This window comes from Boleophthalmus pectinirostris, unplaced genomic scaffold, assembly GCF_026225935.1.
Source record: "Boleophthalmus pectinirostris isolate CB_2022bp ecotype Guang Dong unplaced genomic scaffold, ASM2622593v1 HiC_scaffold_4, whole genome shotgun sequence".
NCBI classification, from domain to species: domain Eukaryota; kingdom Metazoa; phylum Chordata; class Actinopteri; order Gobiiformes; family Gobiidae; genus Boleophthalmus; species Boleophthalmus pectinirostris.
Genome location: NW_026571353.1, coordinates 20,011,708 through 20,030,047, shown reverse-complemented (window position 1 = coordinate 20,030,047; position 18,340 = coordinate 20,011,708). Strand labels below are relative to the sequence as shown.

Sequence of the window (18,340 nt, the reverse complement as noted above, 5' to 3'; positions counted from 1 at the left end):
AATCGCACATAAACTAATAGCAGGGGTCTATATGTGTTATGACCTGCTCACTCAATGGACTTTAAAAAGAGAATCACTTTATACCAGTTACTCTGTCATTTTGCTGGAGGGCCCGTCCCATCTGTCTGTTAAGTATAGGTTGATAATGAAGTGTATTTGATGAAGTAAGTTGATAATGAGAGCTAGCTGGCCAGCGGTAATGACAGTGTAGGAGCAGAGACAGTGGCAGAATGGCCGCCAGTGCTGGATGTTCCTATTCAGACTTTTGTGACCTTGAAAGATTCCAGTTTCCCCTTCAATACCCATCATCAGATTGAATCATTGAGGAGGCGTGTGTGCCACTGTGGTGCTGTATGTGTGTGGATGTGCGTACACAACATGCCAGGATGATCTCATTCACTAAGGTCCACCCCCCACACACACACACACACACACACACACACGCACATACATACACACTCTCATAGTTTAAGGGGGAACAAAAATAATCTTGCAAAGAGGAACGTTCACATTGACACGCATTCATGCACACAAGGCGCTGCTGACTCCAAGGCCAGGCAATTGGCTCGGAGCAGCTGAACCATGTTACTCTGCGCATGCACATCACACCCAGAGCCATTTCCTTGAACCTGGATACTCTGGCTGTGCATCAGGACAAGCACTTTCAAGTCCTCCACTGGGGGATGTATGGGGGAGGTATAGAATGGAGATTTGGTTATTGTCATTTCACTCCCTGTTGGTAATATTAGTAGGGAAAAGGGATGAAAGGGTGAGATTTTCAGGAAAAACACACACACTCAAATCAATAACAGTAGTAGTCAGGTTTCATGTTGTTAATCAAACTATAATACCACTATACATTTCTGATGAAAGGTTGTCTAACTTTACTGCATTACTTCTCTGTTAAAACCCACAATGCATTTCCCTCCACTTGAGCTGTCCTCGCCCCCTATGAGACAGCACAGAGGGATCTGCTGAAGACGGGGCCCATTGACAGGCCAGAGTGGCAGTAACTTATTGTCTATTGATGGAGTGTGACAAATCATGTGGGAACGCAGGGGTGCATGGCAGTAAGAGTCAGGGTGTTGAGCGCTGTTGCATGTGTGCCTGCAGAATACATATATCCATCTGTCTGTATGAGTGCATGTATGTGTATGTGTTTGTGTGGAAGGCCTTAGTGTGGGGCAGGCGGGCATAGCCGGGACCCTTCACAGCTCATTTAGCCCAAATGGGGCCACCTGGGTGGTGAGGGAGCTCAGCTGGGCGGCCCTGGCACTGCGGAGCCCCGCTGACAGCCCCCAAATATAGGGGCTCCACTGGCCTATTAATCAACACAGGCACTCTGACAAATCACCACAACTATGACCTAATGAGAGAAGGAGAGAGGAGTGAGGGGAAGGTAGAGACATAATGGAGGTGGTGGTATATGGAAGAAGGTGGTGAGTGTGTGAGGACACAGGCTAAGGACTGACAGAGAGAGCAGGAGCTTAATGAAAAGGAAATGAAAGAAGGGGTAGCCTGACATTGCAACTGGCAGTGCGGGCCGTGGGGGTAAGCCATGAGCTAATAAGACGAGAATGCTAACACAGTTGTCATCCTTAGCCGCTCCACTCGCTACAAACCAATTGATTTGTTATGAAAGCCCAAATCATGCACTCTAAAATGTAACAGAGTGGATTACCAAGTGCCTCTTCTTTGCCAGAAAACAAATTACACTATTGCTTTCTAGACATTTTTTGCCGCAGCTTCAGAGCAAATTACACTTGAGAAGAGGTTTGAGTTTGAATGCAAACAACATTGATGTATGTCTCCTTCTCTGGTTCCCACCCTGAGGTGAGCTAGCATCTAATCTGTGCACTACCAATCTGAGGTCCAAATCACATTAGCTGGGATCAGAGGTGAAACTGGAGCTTTTCAACAGCAGACTGTTCTCACTAATGAACCCCCATGGCCATCCACTGCATATTACTGCATCACTGAGTGAGGGGGAGAAACTTTTGCAATAATCATTATGTAATTGCACAATGCCAGGCTTTCCATTGCCCTGACATTTTCAGAGCTCGATAGCAATATCTTTATGCTTCTCTATAGGGAATATGTTTGTAATGGCTTCACTGTATATGATTGATGGTTTTCTGAAGCCAAGCAATCTACTTTATTGTAATTATATAGTGTAGTGTCCATCAGAAGTTCTACAACAATATTACTTTTTTCACAAATGAATTATGTGCTGGCTACAGAGATTGATTTGGGTGACATTTGTTTATTATTTTGCACTGCTATAAAGTCAATCACTATAGAGAATACAACTGTTCCCTTGTCACTTACCCACACTCAACACTATACCAAAGTTTCTTATGCTTTTTGTGTCAGAGTGTTCCTCTTGAAAACTCTCTCACAATACTCTATATGTGGTCTGTTGCCTCATAGTCTGTGCTAGCAGAATTTGTGAATGCTCAAAACAACTATTGTCTTAATTGGCATGTCTGTTTGCTTGCTGTCGATTTGATGTCCATGTGTCTAATGAGAGTGCATGCTCCTCCCATCTTTTATATCTATACAAGACCTTAACCTAACTGACAGGTGCCACCTGACACTCAACTGCTGTTCTGTCCTTAGGCAAACACTTTACCCATCTTGCCTAATAATGTGGCGTGTGAATGATTATATCAAATTGTTAGGATGCAAGAGTTATTCATTTCATACTTGCAAGTATTTTAGATATAATATTCCCAGAAATTAAAACATACTATAATCAATCAGGTGCTCATGCAAGTTAAATCAGTGTCTGGGAGCAAAGTGTGTGTCTATATGTGCAGGCTTTTCAACCTTTAGTGCTCTGTGGTGGCTTCCACACTCTTTCTATGCACAACTAACAAAGAGAATATTGTATAAATAAAACATTTTCCTCGAAGCACGCTGAGGTGAAATCACAAGGAACATTCTTTTCCCACTATATGACTGCATAAATGCTTGTTCGCTGTTTAAACAATTCAGCTTTGTTCATTAATTTATATGTTATATTTTATGCACTTTATTCTGAGTACTTTTTAGTAGGAACATGACTTTAAAACAGTGGTGACAAAGAAAAAGTAATGAACTAAGTTGACATGCATATCATTGACCACCTGTGATAGCGGTTTCTGAGCTCTTAAATTTAGTGTATCTATCCAAGTAAAAGATGTGAAGTTATGGAAATCTTTGGCATATCAGATTGTACATTAGGTGATCATTATTTTCAACTGGAGTAATGGTCTTACATTTTGGTGGGACCACACCTATGCCCCTATATGTGTTTTTTTTTCTCTCAAACAGTTTACAGTTATGTCCTTGGTGTATCCGTTTCAGAATGATGAAAACATTTTACAGTTGTCATAATTATTAACAATTTAAAACAAAATATATAACATTTGAATGGTAAAAAGTCCTCAAAATGTTGCCCATGACTACCTATGGCTGCCAGGTTTGACGACTGACTGGTTGCCTGTCCTTGTTACCGCAGCCGCACACAGCAGACAGTGATGACAGAGTAATGGTGGTGCTATGAAGGCCATGTGGGCAAGATAAGAAATGTTGTCATGTTTTCTTATCTGTGCAATCAAATATTTTCTCATGTCTAGACTGCTGTGTTGGATTTATATAACACAATACAGGTAATCAGGTATAATAGAAACAATTTTTCTCTGTTCTATAGTTGCGCTAGTTGTCGAAGTCTAAAGAAGTTTTGCACAAAGCTCTGAGAGGTACAGAGGTGAAGCCTTAAAGGTGCACAGTAGCGCAGCAGTGAAGTCCGCCACATGCTTGTCTCCATGGAGATGTTTTTCCTTTGCCTGGAATCAAGTGGCGTCACCTGTTTGTCTTCATAGAGTGAGATAAGTTTAGTGCCCTACTGTGTTAGATTCCAACCAAAGCAATAACATCTCCATGGAGACGAGCGGATGATGGGGTCTGCACCTGAAAAGTTGCATAGTACCCCTTTAAAGAGCATTTTTATTCCAACTGTAGCTCAAGTTAGAGAGGTCATACACATAGACAGGAATGCTTGCATTTCTGTGTCACAAGCTCCTGTTGGGTGTCTGCTTCAGTGAGAGGTGCCATCCTACTTAACCAGGCCCCTAACAAGAGCCAAGCAGTGAAGAGAAGAGAAGTGAGGGGAGGAGCGGGTGAAGGGGGGAGATAAGAGGGGCATGGACCTGTCACCCTTCCACCAACACATGCATGGCTCAGTGTGTATTTGGAATCCCAGGCTCTGTGCTGACCACTTGACTTAACACAGAGGTGGCAGTAGCAGTACAGCCTCTAAATTGGGGCGCACTATGTCAAACTCAATATTACATTGTTGGGAGTAAGAGTTAATATAGAAGAGGATGCAGAGAGGCTATTTAAACCAACAGTCCCAGTCACAGTGCAGTGGACAAGACACCTAATGATGTTGGAAATACCAGCACAACAGCTATGATACGCTGTGATAATTGCCATCCTCCTGTCCACAGTACAAATAAACGTGAAATCAGTAGGCAAACACATTAATATGGAAATGTCTACATTAATTTGAAGCATAGTCTAAATTATTCAGTAATTAAGCCACTGCAAATTTACACAAAGTTCCCTTCGGTCGACAGAGGAGAATAGTGAGGAGCTCGAAACAGGCAGACAGTGGGATGTGAAATATGCAGTCATGTGATGCAAGGACACATAGCCATATTTGTGTACAAAGGAGTAATGGTATCTGGCACAAAGGCCCATTTAGACCACCAATTACAAATAGCAACATTTTTGTTAGATATACTGTAATGCAATAGAGATTCACTGTACTTGCTGTCATATCGGTTCCTAAACAATATTTTCACAGGCGATACAGAACTGCACTATACAGTCAATCCCTCATGTTATTTTTTTTTCTTAGCATATGGTATTATTAATCACTTTTTTTTCTTTTTTGATGAACTTTATTGTCTTTGGAGGAAATTTGCCCTCTGCATTTGACCCAACCTGCAATCTTTGGACTGGATGACTCTAGTAATTCAGATTAGAGATAGATATTTGTACTTTTTAGAGCATCATCTATCTGTTTTGGTGTGAAAAAAATAACTGTACAAATGATGACTACACAGCTCATGGTTTGTGATAAAAAAGAGTGAGAAAGAGTGAGTTTGTACTACATTTAAATTACATAATTTGAGAAAAATAATCCAAATCTACCCCACATATCGGCAGACCTTTCAGCCATGTGTTTCTCTGAAGTCTAAAATAAACCACTTGTCGGTCTCTAATTCAGATCAATACAGTGTAATAGAAAATACTATACAACATACAAAGCCTAAACAGTATTTACATGCATGATAGAGCCACTGTCCTATAAATATTACCACAAAAGAATCATCATGGCTGCTGGAGCGTACTTTACCAACTATGGCCAGTACTCACTCATTTTAAAGACCAGGCCAAGACATCTGCTTTTTCAGCCTAATGTTGGTAATTTAGAGTGTTCTGATTCTTGATAGTTCAAATACAATATATATACTATACATTTATGTTGTATTGCACCATATGTGGCCATGTGTATGTGTGCATGCATAATCCATCTTTGAGCTGTGTGTCAGGGCACAGGCACGTACACCCGAGTGTCAACTTGTGTAACTGTGGATGTCCTTTCAAAGAGCCTTCACTGATGTGTCCGAGGCCCTTTGATCAGCGATGTGTGGCTGGCTCCTCTCCGTGCTCCTCCAGATTCAAGAGTGCGTGCTGGGCGAGAGACAGGCCCCGTTTGACATGGATGAGGCACTGGCTTTGACCTGCACCATCTCACACACACACAAACACACACATAAACACACACTTAACATGTGAAGAGCCATGGGAATCTCAAGTGACTTTTGGGTAAATTGGTTTTAGAATGAATATCATAATCTCAGGATAATATTATGATGTCATAGTCATTATGTAATTTTATAAAAGCTTGAACGTTATCTTTTTTAATGTCCTGCAACCAGCTGTGGACTTGACCCCAAACATGACTCACTTGTTAATTCTCATCTCATTCAAGTTTTGCATTGAAAAAGTTAACAGGGCTTCACTATAAGTCTTTAGAACTGTTAAACATGTATTTCTCCATGTTGCAACAAGAAAATATTTAAACATTTATTTTGCAAGTACAGTGTATGCAACTTGAAGAAATCAAATCTAAAATAAAAGGAAGAATCTACTTTCTCCAGAATCAAAGCTGCTAGTAAAAGAAAATTTCAAGGTGAATTGTGTCAATATTTACATGGCCATAGATTGCCCAAACTAGTCTTTTGTTTGGGACTCAGTGCAAAGTCAGTTACTTTCCTCTATCCTCCTAATTTTTTTTTTTTTTTTTACAAATGTCCATTCATATTTGTGTTCCTTTTCTCATTTCCCACTTGACTCCCTTTTGGTTTATATTTCTTTAGTGCATCTTTTGGACCAGAGTGGACATGGTGGTGGCTGGTGAATGATCTCAGGTGGGCTCTAATCCGGAGTGGCATCAGAGCGCTCCTTGGACATACTGTAGGCCTGACATTGACTTGATCTGACAATACAATGGATCAGTGTAAGGGCTACTAAGTCAGAAGGTAGAGCATAATCCCTTCTGTCAAGTCTCTGTCTCGTCAATATTCAAATCCAGCTGGCTGTCCAATGGCTGTCAGTTACAATCTCCCTCCGGCTCGCGGCCCTGCACAGGCACATATCTAAATTGAATTGGATGTTTGCTTCTCAATGGAAATTGAGTTGAAGAGATGACCTCCTGGCCCGTATTGTGAACTTGTCAGTTACCCCAACTGAACTAGATGGCAATGCAAAACATCCTGTCTCATTCCATAATTTTGGAATATTGTTTTTTTTTTTTGTCCCCAATGCTTTTCAGATTTGATATTTTAGGCTTTGTTAGGTGGTTATCAAATGTTTTTACTGGAATGGTAGGCTACATTTGCAATGTTGATAAACTCTTGTCTTTTTTTTTCACATTCAGTAAATAAGACAAGGCACAAAAAAAAAATAAAAAAAAATAAAAAGATATTCACTGAAAAATAAAATAAAATAAAATAAAAGTAAGTATTCTACAATTACTTTTAAAACAAAAAAGACTAGAACTTCAAATAGGATTAAACCAAATATATCTTCCAAAACAAACAAATGTCATGTCAGGTTAACTGCTCCTAAAGTGCTTTTCCAAAAGGGCTAAAATGACCGTTAGTGGAGGAGACATGCAGCAATATTCTCCCTCACAATCTGTGCTGTTCAGCCCCTCGCTTATACTTCTCTGACACATGTCGCCCTGGCTCGCATGGAAAGGTCTGACCTTTGGAAAGTTTAGCACTTTAAATATTTAGGCTTGGGTTATGATGGATCCTCCAGGCCCCGCGGCAATGTGTGAAGCCTCTGATTAGGGCTGCTGTCACAGTCATTTAGCCCAGTGTCTGGCTGTCGCTGCTCTCTGTGTTTGACAGGCCAGCCTTTTAAACAAACAGCCAGCCCAGTGGCAGAGAGGCAGGCCAGGGCACCCTCTGCACCCAGCCACAAACAGCTCACCCTGGGACAAAAGCACTCAGCTCCTGACAGCTGCACCACAAACACTGGACACTGTCTCCCAGTATCTTTCAGCACTTCTGCATGCTACCACTGTACTCTGGCTATTTTGTGTCAAAATATAGATTCCACTGGCATTATCCAGGCTGCTTGTGTATTACAATGAGATTAAATATATTTATAGGTTTTCAAATTGATCAAACAACAAAAATTGTAAAATTTTACTAATATATTTTTTATTAACTTTGGTGGACAAAGAGGTCAAGATCAACATAAATTAAAATATATAGTGATATTATTGGAGTGGAAGCACATTTGTTTCAGTGTTTATCACCTCGAAGTCTGTAATACAAAACAGGCACACCTTTGCATTGCATTTAGACAGTGTCCCAACTCTGTCTGCCTTGTGCTCCTGGAGAATAACATGTGATTGAGCCTTTTCATGTGACGATCTGGTGTGGCATCCGTCCTGTAAATATACCAGTCTTAATATGTGTGTCCTATTCTGTATTCAGAGGAAGAGCAAAGTCAGCAGCTCCAGTATTAATGCATGAGCAATGAGCGGGGGCCCATAAGAATTAAAGGGTAAGACTCCCCCTTATTAAGATGTAAATTCTGGATGGAAAACTTTCCGAAATGAGGATATATCAGTGAAGTTATTGTCAACTTGAGCCTACTTATGCATTTCTAAGAGGCAATGTTGTTCAGCACATGTTAAAATTACATACAAGACAGGAGCCCATCTTTGTCTTTGTCTCATTTTGCCAATCTCAATACGCATCCCCCATACCCTATTGAACAATTCACACTTTTTGCCACTATTATCTAGCGGCAGTATACATAGCCGACTATTGTGGTAATTCAATCTGTGTGTGTCTCTGCGTACAGCGCTGTTGCCTGCTACCTCCTCTCTTTTGCTACATTCAGCTTGCTCTCTCATTTCAAATTTGCACTTAACACCTTCCTGGGGAAAGGCTTCTCATTCATCAATGGTGTTTGTCCCGGTGACAAGTAGGGCGCCTCCTGCATATCAATATCAGCTAAGACAATGCCGAGCCTGTAACCTTCAGCTAAATGTCATTCTGCTTAATCCTATTTGAAAATTAAACATTGAAAAACCTTTAGCGTACCTTCCTGTCTTCCTTCCCCTCTCTCCTTTCTTTCCTTTTATTGGCCCTGGCTTTCTGCTCTCTCGCTCTCCCCTCTGTTTTTGTGCTGTGTGACATTTGTATTGTTTGGTTGTTTGCGTGTTATTTGTATCCCATTATAGTTATTTAGTCAGACTGAGTTTAATTTTATGTCACTGAACAAAATAATATAGGAGCAGCCTGTCTGCCCTTCTGCTTGAAGCCATAAAAGCCATCAACATTCCCTCTATTTTCTGTCTTTGGTGACAGACAGTGTTTATTCTCAATGAAAAAAAAAAAAAATAAATAAAAAAATATATAAATTCAGCCAGACCATAGTTTTATAGCATAATGAGGATGTTTCTGTGTTTATTAAATAAAAAAAGAAAAAAATCAAGTTTTATATGTTCAATGATGCACCTATATAGATCTAGTGAGAGACTGTAAATGAGAAGAGCTGGGGTTACACAGATATGAGAAAGTGATCATTTGCATTACAGTCAGAGTGATATTTGTCTGTCTTTGGTGAAAAGGAGACGCAGTGACTCAAAGGCTGCCTTCATGTGACATATAGAGGTGACTGACCATAGTCACTTGGAGGATTAAATTGAAATTCTGCAAGTGTATGGTAGCTTTGATGTCTTTGTATATGGCCCTTTCAATTCAGATATGTTCGCTGCATCCATAAAGTGCAAGTACCACATATTTGAGGTTTTAGGATTATTTGAGTGATTCACTGAGTAAGTTTGGATTGCTTTTGTAGTGAACTCATTTCATTTTTACCAACTGTTTACTTGTACTTGCTACAGAGGCTTCTCTCTTTACTTTCAACTTTTATCTTTACTTACCCTCCAGGGTCACAAAGTTATCTGCTTTCTATCAAATGTGGTTTTATGCATGCTTTTCAGTTCTGCCATTCCTCTCACTATCCCAGAACAATAAACACACTGGTTTGTGTAAGCAGACTACTTAGATTATAAATATCCCTTAAACATGCATGCATGTTGACCTTTATTTAACAACTGAGATTTGGAATCCATTCTTTCGTTCTCTTTGTTATATCTCTGTTTATTTTTTAAAGGTGCTTTACTTAACAAGCAGACCACCTGCTTGTCTCCATTGCAATGTTAATGCTTTGTCAGGAATGTTTCACAGTATGACACAAAACTTTTCTCTTTCTTGTAATTATTAAGTTACTGGTATTTTTATTGCCCAAAACAGTCTTTTTAAAAAACTGTATTGCGTCACTTGCTTGTCTCCATAGAAATAAGATGTAATGCCATTTTGTGAAGCATTCCAGGCAAAGAAATAGAATCATTCACTGGAGACAGGCAGGTGGCCACCAACTCTCCAGGTTACATACAGTTACATAGTGCACCTTTAGATAATATTTAAATAAGATGGCACAGGTTGGCCAGAGTCCTACAGATATGTAATATAGTCTGAGGCTTGTGTGAGAGTATGTCACCGCAGTCAGAATGGTGCAAGCCTGACCTGCGTAGCAGGAGTGAAAAAAGAGGTGATAACTCGACAAGTTCAGTGTAAAAGTCGGGTGTTGGTAAGCTGCAGTTTTCAGATGTATGCTGAACACAGTGTTCCTCGCACTCAGAGTCACACTGTGTCGTAAACCTGTTATGTGTGAAATATTGTATACAAACACAGACACACTTGCATTCAAATATAAAATTAGTATGCCGTTTATATACAGTTGCTGAGCCACTAGGGTTGTGGATTTAAAGCAAGGAGAAAGATTTTAAAAATTAATGAATGATTAAAGAATATAAACATACTTTCACTTTTTAAACTCAATTACATAAGGATTCCTTGTGTGTTTTCCAGGTGGGAGATGCGAGGTGATGCTGAGCTGGATGATGAAGAGAGAACTATGGTTGAAGATCTTCGGCGAGTGTATTTTGTTTACAACAGTAACTCGGGACAACGGGATCTTTCTGAAGCAGTCGAGCAACAGGGAGAAGACACCCAGGGGGAAGCACTAGCAGTCGATAAAAGCACTGCCCAATAACTGTCCATGCGGCTAGGATTTTTACTATGTTGTAAATGTTGCTTTTTATACCAAGTCGCAGCTCACAAACTGGCAAACCACCATTTGGTCTGCGAGTGACAAGTTGGTGTAAGGAAAAAGAAAAAATTACGAACAGCAAACATGACAGACATGTAGCTTCTCTTATTTTGCACTAGCGACAATCTCTGGTTTCTGCTTTTTCACATTGCATCAGACATATCTCATCCTTGTGGAGCACACCTCCTGAAATCAGTTCTGGGAAATGGTGAGCGTGGATTTGTTTGCCTAGGACAAGACAGGACTGTGTGATCTTAGGAGGGAGTGGGAGTTTCTACAGACAGCAACTGTAAAGATACAGGTGTCAGCAGACTTTCTCCTGCCTCCTGAAAGAGAACTTAGAATATTATGTTTAATAAATATAAAATATATATATGTATGCTCTGTATTTTTATCGCCGTATGTTCCAAAATGCTGTTCGTTCTAAAAGGGACAATGACTGTTTTATATGATCTTACGATACTTTTATTTAATCTTGAGAAATATTGCAATTCTTTATTTTTGTAGAATGAGTGCTTTTGTTATTTATGAGTTAAATACAATTTAAAATTGAACTTTTTTGTGTGATCAATTTTGTGTCAATAATTAATGTTTGACTTTTATTTCCTTTCAAAATCTGCACTATCAGCAATTTTGAGCTGTATTACCTTTTTCATCAACGCTTCATTAGATTTGTACTATCTTCTATTATATATGTGATGGCACCTTCACACTACTAGAATACACACCTTTAAAAAGTTGACATTGAGTAAGTTGTATGAGGGTATCTGAGGAGTGGACATTGAACAAAAGCCTTTGCCTTTTTGTATTGTATGATACTTGGAAGCAAATTATGCTTTTCCTTTTATTCTGCTGTGCTTCATTGAGATTTATTAAAATGTTGGGCATGTTAAAAGCATAAGCATCTCAAATAATATCCCCTTTCCACTGTGAAAGAGGATATTATTTGACATGAATTAAAAACTTGAACACCTTTCCTCTCCAAAAAAACCTGAATGAAAATGAAAGCTAAAGTGCTAACTGCTATTAAATGGAGAACATTCTGATCAACCAAAGTAATGTCACTGTCAAACGGATGATCTTAGACTAATCTTATTGACCCACAAGGGAAACCTCCTGGAGCTCATTGGTTTCAGAAGGCCTTTACAGACAGGATGCAAATAATGAAATGAATATATATATATATATATATATATATATATATATATATATATATATATATATATATATATATATATATAATATAGATAGATAGATAGATAGATAGATAGATAGATAGATAGATAGATATAGATATATTTGATTATTTGCAAATTTTCATTTTCATTTCATTTCATTAAGCAAAGTGTTTATTTGAATTATTTAAATACGATTTTGTGTAAAATCTCTCAGTCGTCCAGAAAGAATCCATTGCAAAAGTAGAAATTCAATTTGTTAACTGGACAAAAGTATATTTGGTGGAATACGTTTTGACCAAATATACTTTGGTCCAGTTGACAAATTGCATTTCTCCTTTGCCTTAAATACGATTTGTACATGTCAACTTCAGTTCTCCATATGTTTGTGTTGCCAGTTCCTTCAAAATTCTGTAAAATACCTTTAGAAATACGGTCACAGTTGAAGTGCTACTGTCTCTTTAAATTTCTCTTCTACTCCGTTGCCCCGGTAACCCGGAAGTTTCGCTGCTCCATGCTGCTCCGCTCAGAGTCCTTCCTGTTTGAAAAAATCAAGGAAGCAGCCGCGAATGGAGAAGCGCCTGCACTGATGGTTCGTGAGTGAAACTAAAAACATGCATGCATCTGATTTTCGCTATGCAAGCTCTTGTCCATCTTTTTAAAGGGAAATAAACGCATATAAAGCACATTTAGCTCCCTGCTCTAAAGTCATAGCTGTGTTAAACCAATGTCCACATTGTGAAGTTTCAAAACACTTACACATACCCTACTTAATAAATAGTTTCACTCTGTCTTTACATATTTTATAAGCTGTCCTCTACTGTCTCAATAAAGATGAGTATTCGAATAGAAGTTGGCTAGCCTAACCATTGTGCTAACTTTGTTTTGCACGTGTGCTAGGTTTGTTTTGACAGCTTTAAATCACATTGGCTTCATGTAATTGACTAAGTAACAGGCAGCTAAATCTTTTGGTGGGCTAATCTATAATATATATGGTTGTTTTTAAGTATGCAGTCATGTGACAATGCTGTATTTGGAACCATTACTTGACACACTCTGACTGTACTTCTTAATGACCATACAGTATGTTAATGACATGGACTGTAAATGTTTACATATGGTTTATATGGTCAAAACATTCAGAAGTGTCTATTTTATTTACTTTGACAGAGAACATCCTAGAGGCTGAGATCCATGCTCCTTGATCACTGTGTTTTACTTTCAATCTTCTGGATTGTTACTATGGCCCAGGTCTCCCAGGAGGACAGGGAGAAAACTACTGCGCTCAAAGGTGAAGAGTAGAGTCTTTTGCAGTGGTGAATTTGCTATTGTGTTTTTGCTGTTTAATACACCATTCAAACTATATCCAACTACATGTACTTAAAGGTGCACCGTGTAATTGTGTGTTTTGACATGTTATTGCATTGCCTAGAACGTCTAAGTTATTGGTCAGTTCTATGAAGAGGCAACCCTGCTCACAGTAATAATGTGTGTTGGTCACAGTATTGAAAAAAAAACAGAAAAACACCTGTAACTGGATAAAGGATAAAGGGTATCCATTGAATATCTTCTTGTCGAACATCCCAGGCAAAGCAATAATTGAAGACAAACCGGTAGCAAATACTCCACCAGAAAAAGTTAGTGCACCTTTAAGAGTAGACCATATAAATATTTTGCTGTTATCTAAGTCTAGGTTTGTATTGAAAATAATTTGGGTTATTGATCATAATGACATGATAATATGAAATGACTCTCAATGCCATACAATGTTTATTATTCTTGACATGTTTGTTTTTCTTAGATTTACTTTCAAGAATAGACTTGGATGAGCTGATGAAGAAAGATGAGCCACCATTTACTTTCCCCAAAACACTTGAGGAGTTTGAATATGCCTTCAATGAAAGTAAGCCATAAAATATCTCCTCACACATTTGTAGAATCTTGTGACCTGTTTTGATTGCACTGAATTATTTTTGCATTTATGTCAGGGCTACAGTGCCAGAGAGATATAAAATGTTGTCACATGAATAAACAATGACTCCAATGAAGTCACTGATGTCTATGTTATAGTATCAGATCTTAAAAGTTAGACAATTACTAATCTCCTTTATAAGCTTAATCATAGACTAATATGTATCACAGCCAAGGCTAATTCACCACACCAGTCTCTAGGTCTATGTGGATTTAATTAGACCAGGCAGAAAGAGTCAGTGAGTTATAGTTACTGTGGCCATGGTTGTTCCTCTGGCTCTTAATATTCCCCTTTAGTTGTTTTCCCTGCTCTCTCTCTCTCTCTCTCTCTCTCTCTCTCTCTCTCTCTCTCTCTCTCTCTCTCTCTCTCTCTCTCTCTCTCTCCCTCTCTCCCTCTCTCCCCCTCTGTTCTCTGTCAGTGTCTCTGCTGGCTGTCTGGCTGGCTGAGTGGGGGACATGTTGTGTACTCTACGGCCCGTCAGTAACCTACTCAGCCTTGCCCTGCGCCTGACGTAGTATTTGCATAACCTCGCTGTGCCTAAAAACAGACACACCAGAGACTTACCCCTCAGCCATCAGTGTGGCACCAGCCTCTTCCTCTGCCTGCCCTAGTCACAGCTCACTCTGCCATGCAGCCACTCACTCTCACAAACCCTGCATCCTTCTGCTTTTTTACCACCTTTCTTGCATCTTTTACTGGCCCCATCCTTTAAAAATCTCCCAAATAAAACCCCCACACACTCAACCTACTGAGCTCACAAAATAAAAGGACATCTCCAACCATCCGACTATCGGTATGGCTTTCCAGTTTACTTGTTTTTGAAGGGTGTCTTTTCTATTAAAGCCTCGATAGCCCTCAGGCAGTGTCTCTAGTATGTCAGTTCACAGTCACTCTGGCTAGCAGGCATTTCTTTAGCTATACCCAGGCTACCTTTGACTGAGCCAGGTGGAACAAAAATGTTAATTTGACCATGTAATGATGTGAATACAGACGAGCCTGTGTACAATAGTTTGCAGGTATCTTAATCACTGAAGATGATGGCTTCATCTCACTAGCCCTCCGGTTTTCCATTACTGGAAATCCAAGGTTATGTACACCTAATTAAGCGGCCAAATTGAGAACAGAATGCTAATTATGACTGAAAAGGAGAAGAAAAGTTGGTAAAACGTTATTCCTCTGAGAGGATGCGTTGGGGGAGGCAATGAAGCTGATCACCCCCAGCCCTCCCCCAAACCGCCACACATACACGTGGTCGACTTTCTGTTAGATTTCATTTATAGCTCCTCTCTTCCTCCTCTTAGGCACTAGTGTTTAGATCATCACACCACCATGAATGCATAATTGATTTTCTTCAAGGTACTTTTTTCCTCTGCTTTACTTTAACTTTATGCCCATTGCCTGCAATTTCTCCAAGGCACACAAGTCTACTTTTAAATTTAACTTTGTGACAAACATGCTCACATTTACAAGTTGTCTAACAACCGTAACAACTGAGGCAATATGCAGCAGGTTAGGTTTCTGCATTGATAGAGGGGTTATAACAGTAAAAATGTTAATGCTGATGACAAATTTACATATTACAATAGACTTAAGTTCTCAAATATCTGGAACATTATGATAGCCCGAAGCCAATAGGTAAATATGTGCCCCCTTTTCCTGGATTGCTCTTTTAGGCTCTGCAGTTATAAAGGTCAAAATTAAATTAAACACACAATAGTTGTGGTGCACTGTCAACTGGAGAATATATGGACTCATTGTTAAGGAATAAACCAGGCATTCTGTCCTACAAAGGTGACATTCATAGATGTTTTACTGCTATTTTAGTTTTCCTATAATTTACACTGTATCATGGCTGCAAATGGATATTTTTTTCCTCTCAGACAATTTTGTGTGTTGCAACGGTGCCATAACTCACTACAAACAACTTCCAATAGCACAGCTTTTTAATGACCTCATTTGCTACTTTACCCCACCTTATTTTTCTGGTGCACTGTGTTATTTACAGTTACTATAATTATGAACTACAGCTCGACTCTCTTTTTACTGCTATTATTGGCTATTGAATGGAGTGAGTACCACTTACAGCACTTGGTCAGAATATAGAGAGGAGGCATGATGGGGAGACATGTCGGAGTAAAGAGGCTGTGAAAGAGAAATGTATTTTTTGTCATTCAGGTTGCCACCCAGAATGTATTGGTTACCTGAAATGTATTTGTATTACACACAGAACCTATACATACCAGCGATGAGAAAAGAGTTATAAAACACAATAAGAAGAAACTGTGTCTTACAAAGTAGGGCTGCAATATACCACAATATAAATAGTCGCAATTAACAAATTACAAAGATTGCAATTATCAAAGTAACATTATTTCTTCTGAAAATGAAAATATATAAAACCTGCTAACTCTGTAGCTTAGACCTCTATAAACATGCTCTGAAATGCATTGGATCCTTGCAGTAGTTTAGCAGATAAAACTTGAGTCTTATCTCAAATGTCGGACCTTGATATCTTTAAAATATGAACTTTGAACGGAATCCTGATTTTAAAATGATAAATTGTGAATCTAATCTCAATCATAATGCTTGTCAGAAAAAAATCCATTAGATATTTACTTAATCTCTATTTTAAAGCTCAACTACACAAAGTCCAAACTACCTGTCTCTATGAAATATTAGATTTGAATGAAAATGAAGCAAAATTCTTGACCATCTCTTCTTCTCAGATGGTCAGCTGAGGCATATCAGGACTGGGGAACCTTTTGTATTCAACGCCAGAGAGGATCTCCACCGCTGGAACCAAAAACGCTATGAAGCCCTTGGAGAGGTAACATGCATCCAAAACAGAAAAAATAAAAGTGTAATACATGGGTTACGATCAATACTGCACTGATTATAAATGCTATATCAAGTTATTGTTCAATATATGTTAGATGGAACAATATTTTTGCATAGGGACTTTTTCTTTATTCTAGTGGATAATTTTTGTTTATTTTTCTGTACTCTGATAAGATTTGAGCTGTAGAAGGTTGAATTATTAACTACTATGACTCATTATAGACACAAACTGACTATTTAAGGGTTGCATTCTGTTATTTTATTTTTTTTTTGAGGATCATTTTGATTAGTGGTAATAATATCGTGTATTGTTTGTATTTACTTCAGCAAAATATCGCACTTCAAAATTTGTTATTGTGACAGGCCTAGTAATAAACATTCTTAAGATTTGTGTAAAAGATTCTTATTGCTATACAAGAATTATGGATGTGCCAACATTTATAGTATTCTCTGTAGACCAATACCTGTTCTACTACTACTTCTACTACTAGAACTTACCCCACCATTATTGCTCATGATTTATTTGTGAGGTTGGAAGTCGTTAAGCTTCAAGTAAAACAAAGTGATACAAGTGTTTTTCTTAAAAAAATATAGGGGTTGCAGCACTTTGCATTAACTTCCTTTTAAAGCAGTCATACTACAGAGCACTCACAGTTTGCATTAAGATAATGAGACAAATGTTCTTTGTAATCACTTTTTCACTTTCATTTGCATCCACTAGTCATGTGTAACTTTTAATTGTTGTTCATATTCTTTGATGTTCAAAGCAAAGTGATGTGTTTGTTTGTAGGATTACCTGGTGTTTTATTATTTCTCGTGCAGGTATACAGGCACTCCTTTGAGAAGAGCATCCTGTAAAATGTTTTCGCTCTCTTGTGTTGGCTGCTTAGGCTCTATCTGGCAAACATCTAAAAAGGCTCAGCAATAAACATTTTGAAAGAGTACAGAAAAAAGGAAATAATTATAAATTCAAATATAAACCCATACATCCTGAAGGCCAGATAATCCAAAAAATGTCACACCCTCAGTATAAATGTTTTGTCACTGTCAGAGCAAATAATTTGCTTAATATTAATTAACTCAGACAGCCTTTCATTGTGTTACATTCTCTGTTTATATGTCCACACCAAGGCTAATTTGTAGTAAGTGGGTTGCTGGGTGTCCATGTAGAATGATCTGTCCCTGGATAGATGGGTAGCACTTTGTCCATATGATTATGTCAGTATATATGTCCTCTAATGTTGACTCCTAAGGTTTAGTTAGCTCTGTGCTGACCATAGCTTTAAACACCTTCTAACTTCTATTTTGTTCACCTTCTTGTTCTGTTCACTGTCGTACAGTATGCTGGAGGCCCCTGTCTGTGTGTGTGCGTGTGTGTGTCCATGGATGTTTATGGTTGTGTATGCCTGATAGGGGGCTGGGGAGGCCTGTATTGTCAGACACATCACAGCACCAGATGTCCAATTTGCACTTCAGCTTCGTCTGAATGGAGAGACACATAGAAGGAGGGAGAGGAGTATGTGTGATGGCCTCCAACCAAATGAAATAAATAGACACAAAATGTGAGCTCAAAGTGTATAGTAAATCATATCTTTTT

General features: G+C 38.7%; 2 protein-coding genes across 2 annotated transcripts in view; both read left to right on the top strand.

Annotated features, from left to right (window-relative positions):
* Nucleotides 1-11,248, top strand: part of kiaa0825 (KIAA0825 ortholog) — an 88,039-nt gene extending 76,791 nt beyond the window's left edge. The window contains exon 23 of the mRNA XM_020917583.2: nt 10,518-11,248. Coding sequence (XP_020773242.1) covers nt 10,518-10,701 — 184 coding nt within the window. The 3' untranslated portion in view covers nt 10,702-11,248. The remainder of the gene's footprint in view (nt 1-10,517) is intronic.
* A 1,180-nt stretch (nt 11,249-12,428) lies between these two features.
* fam172a (family with sequence similarity 172 member A) overlaps nt 12,429-18,340 on the top strand; it is a 115,364-nt gene continuing 109,452 nt past the window's right edge. Inside the window, exons 1-4 of the mRNA XM_020917606.2 lie at nt 12,429-12,525; nt 13,104-13,224; nt 13,735-13,836; nt 16,632-16,732. Of these exons, the coding sequence (XP_020773265.1) occupies nt 13,128-13,224; nt 13,735-13,836; nt 16,632-16,732 (300 nt within the window). The 5' untranslated portion in view covers nt 12,429-12,525; nt 13,104-13,127. The remainder of the gene's footprint in view (nt 12,526-13,103; nt 13,225-13,734; nt 13,837-16,631; nt 16,733-18,340) is intronic.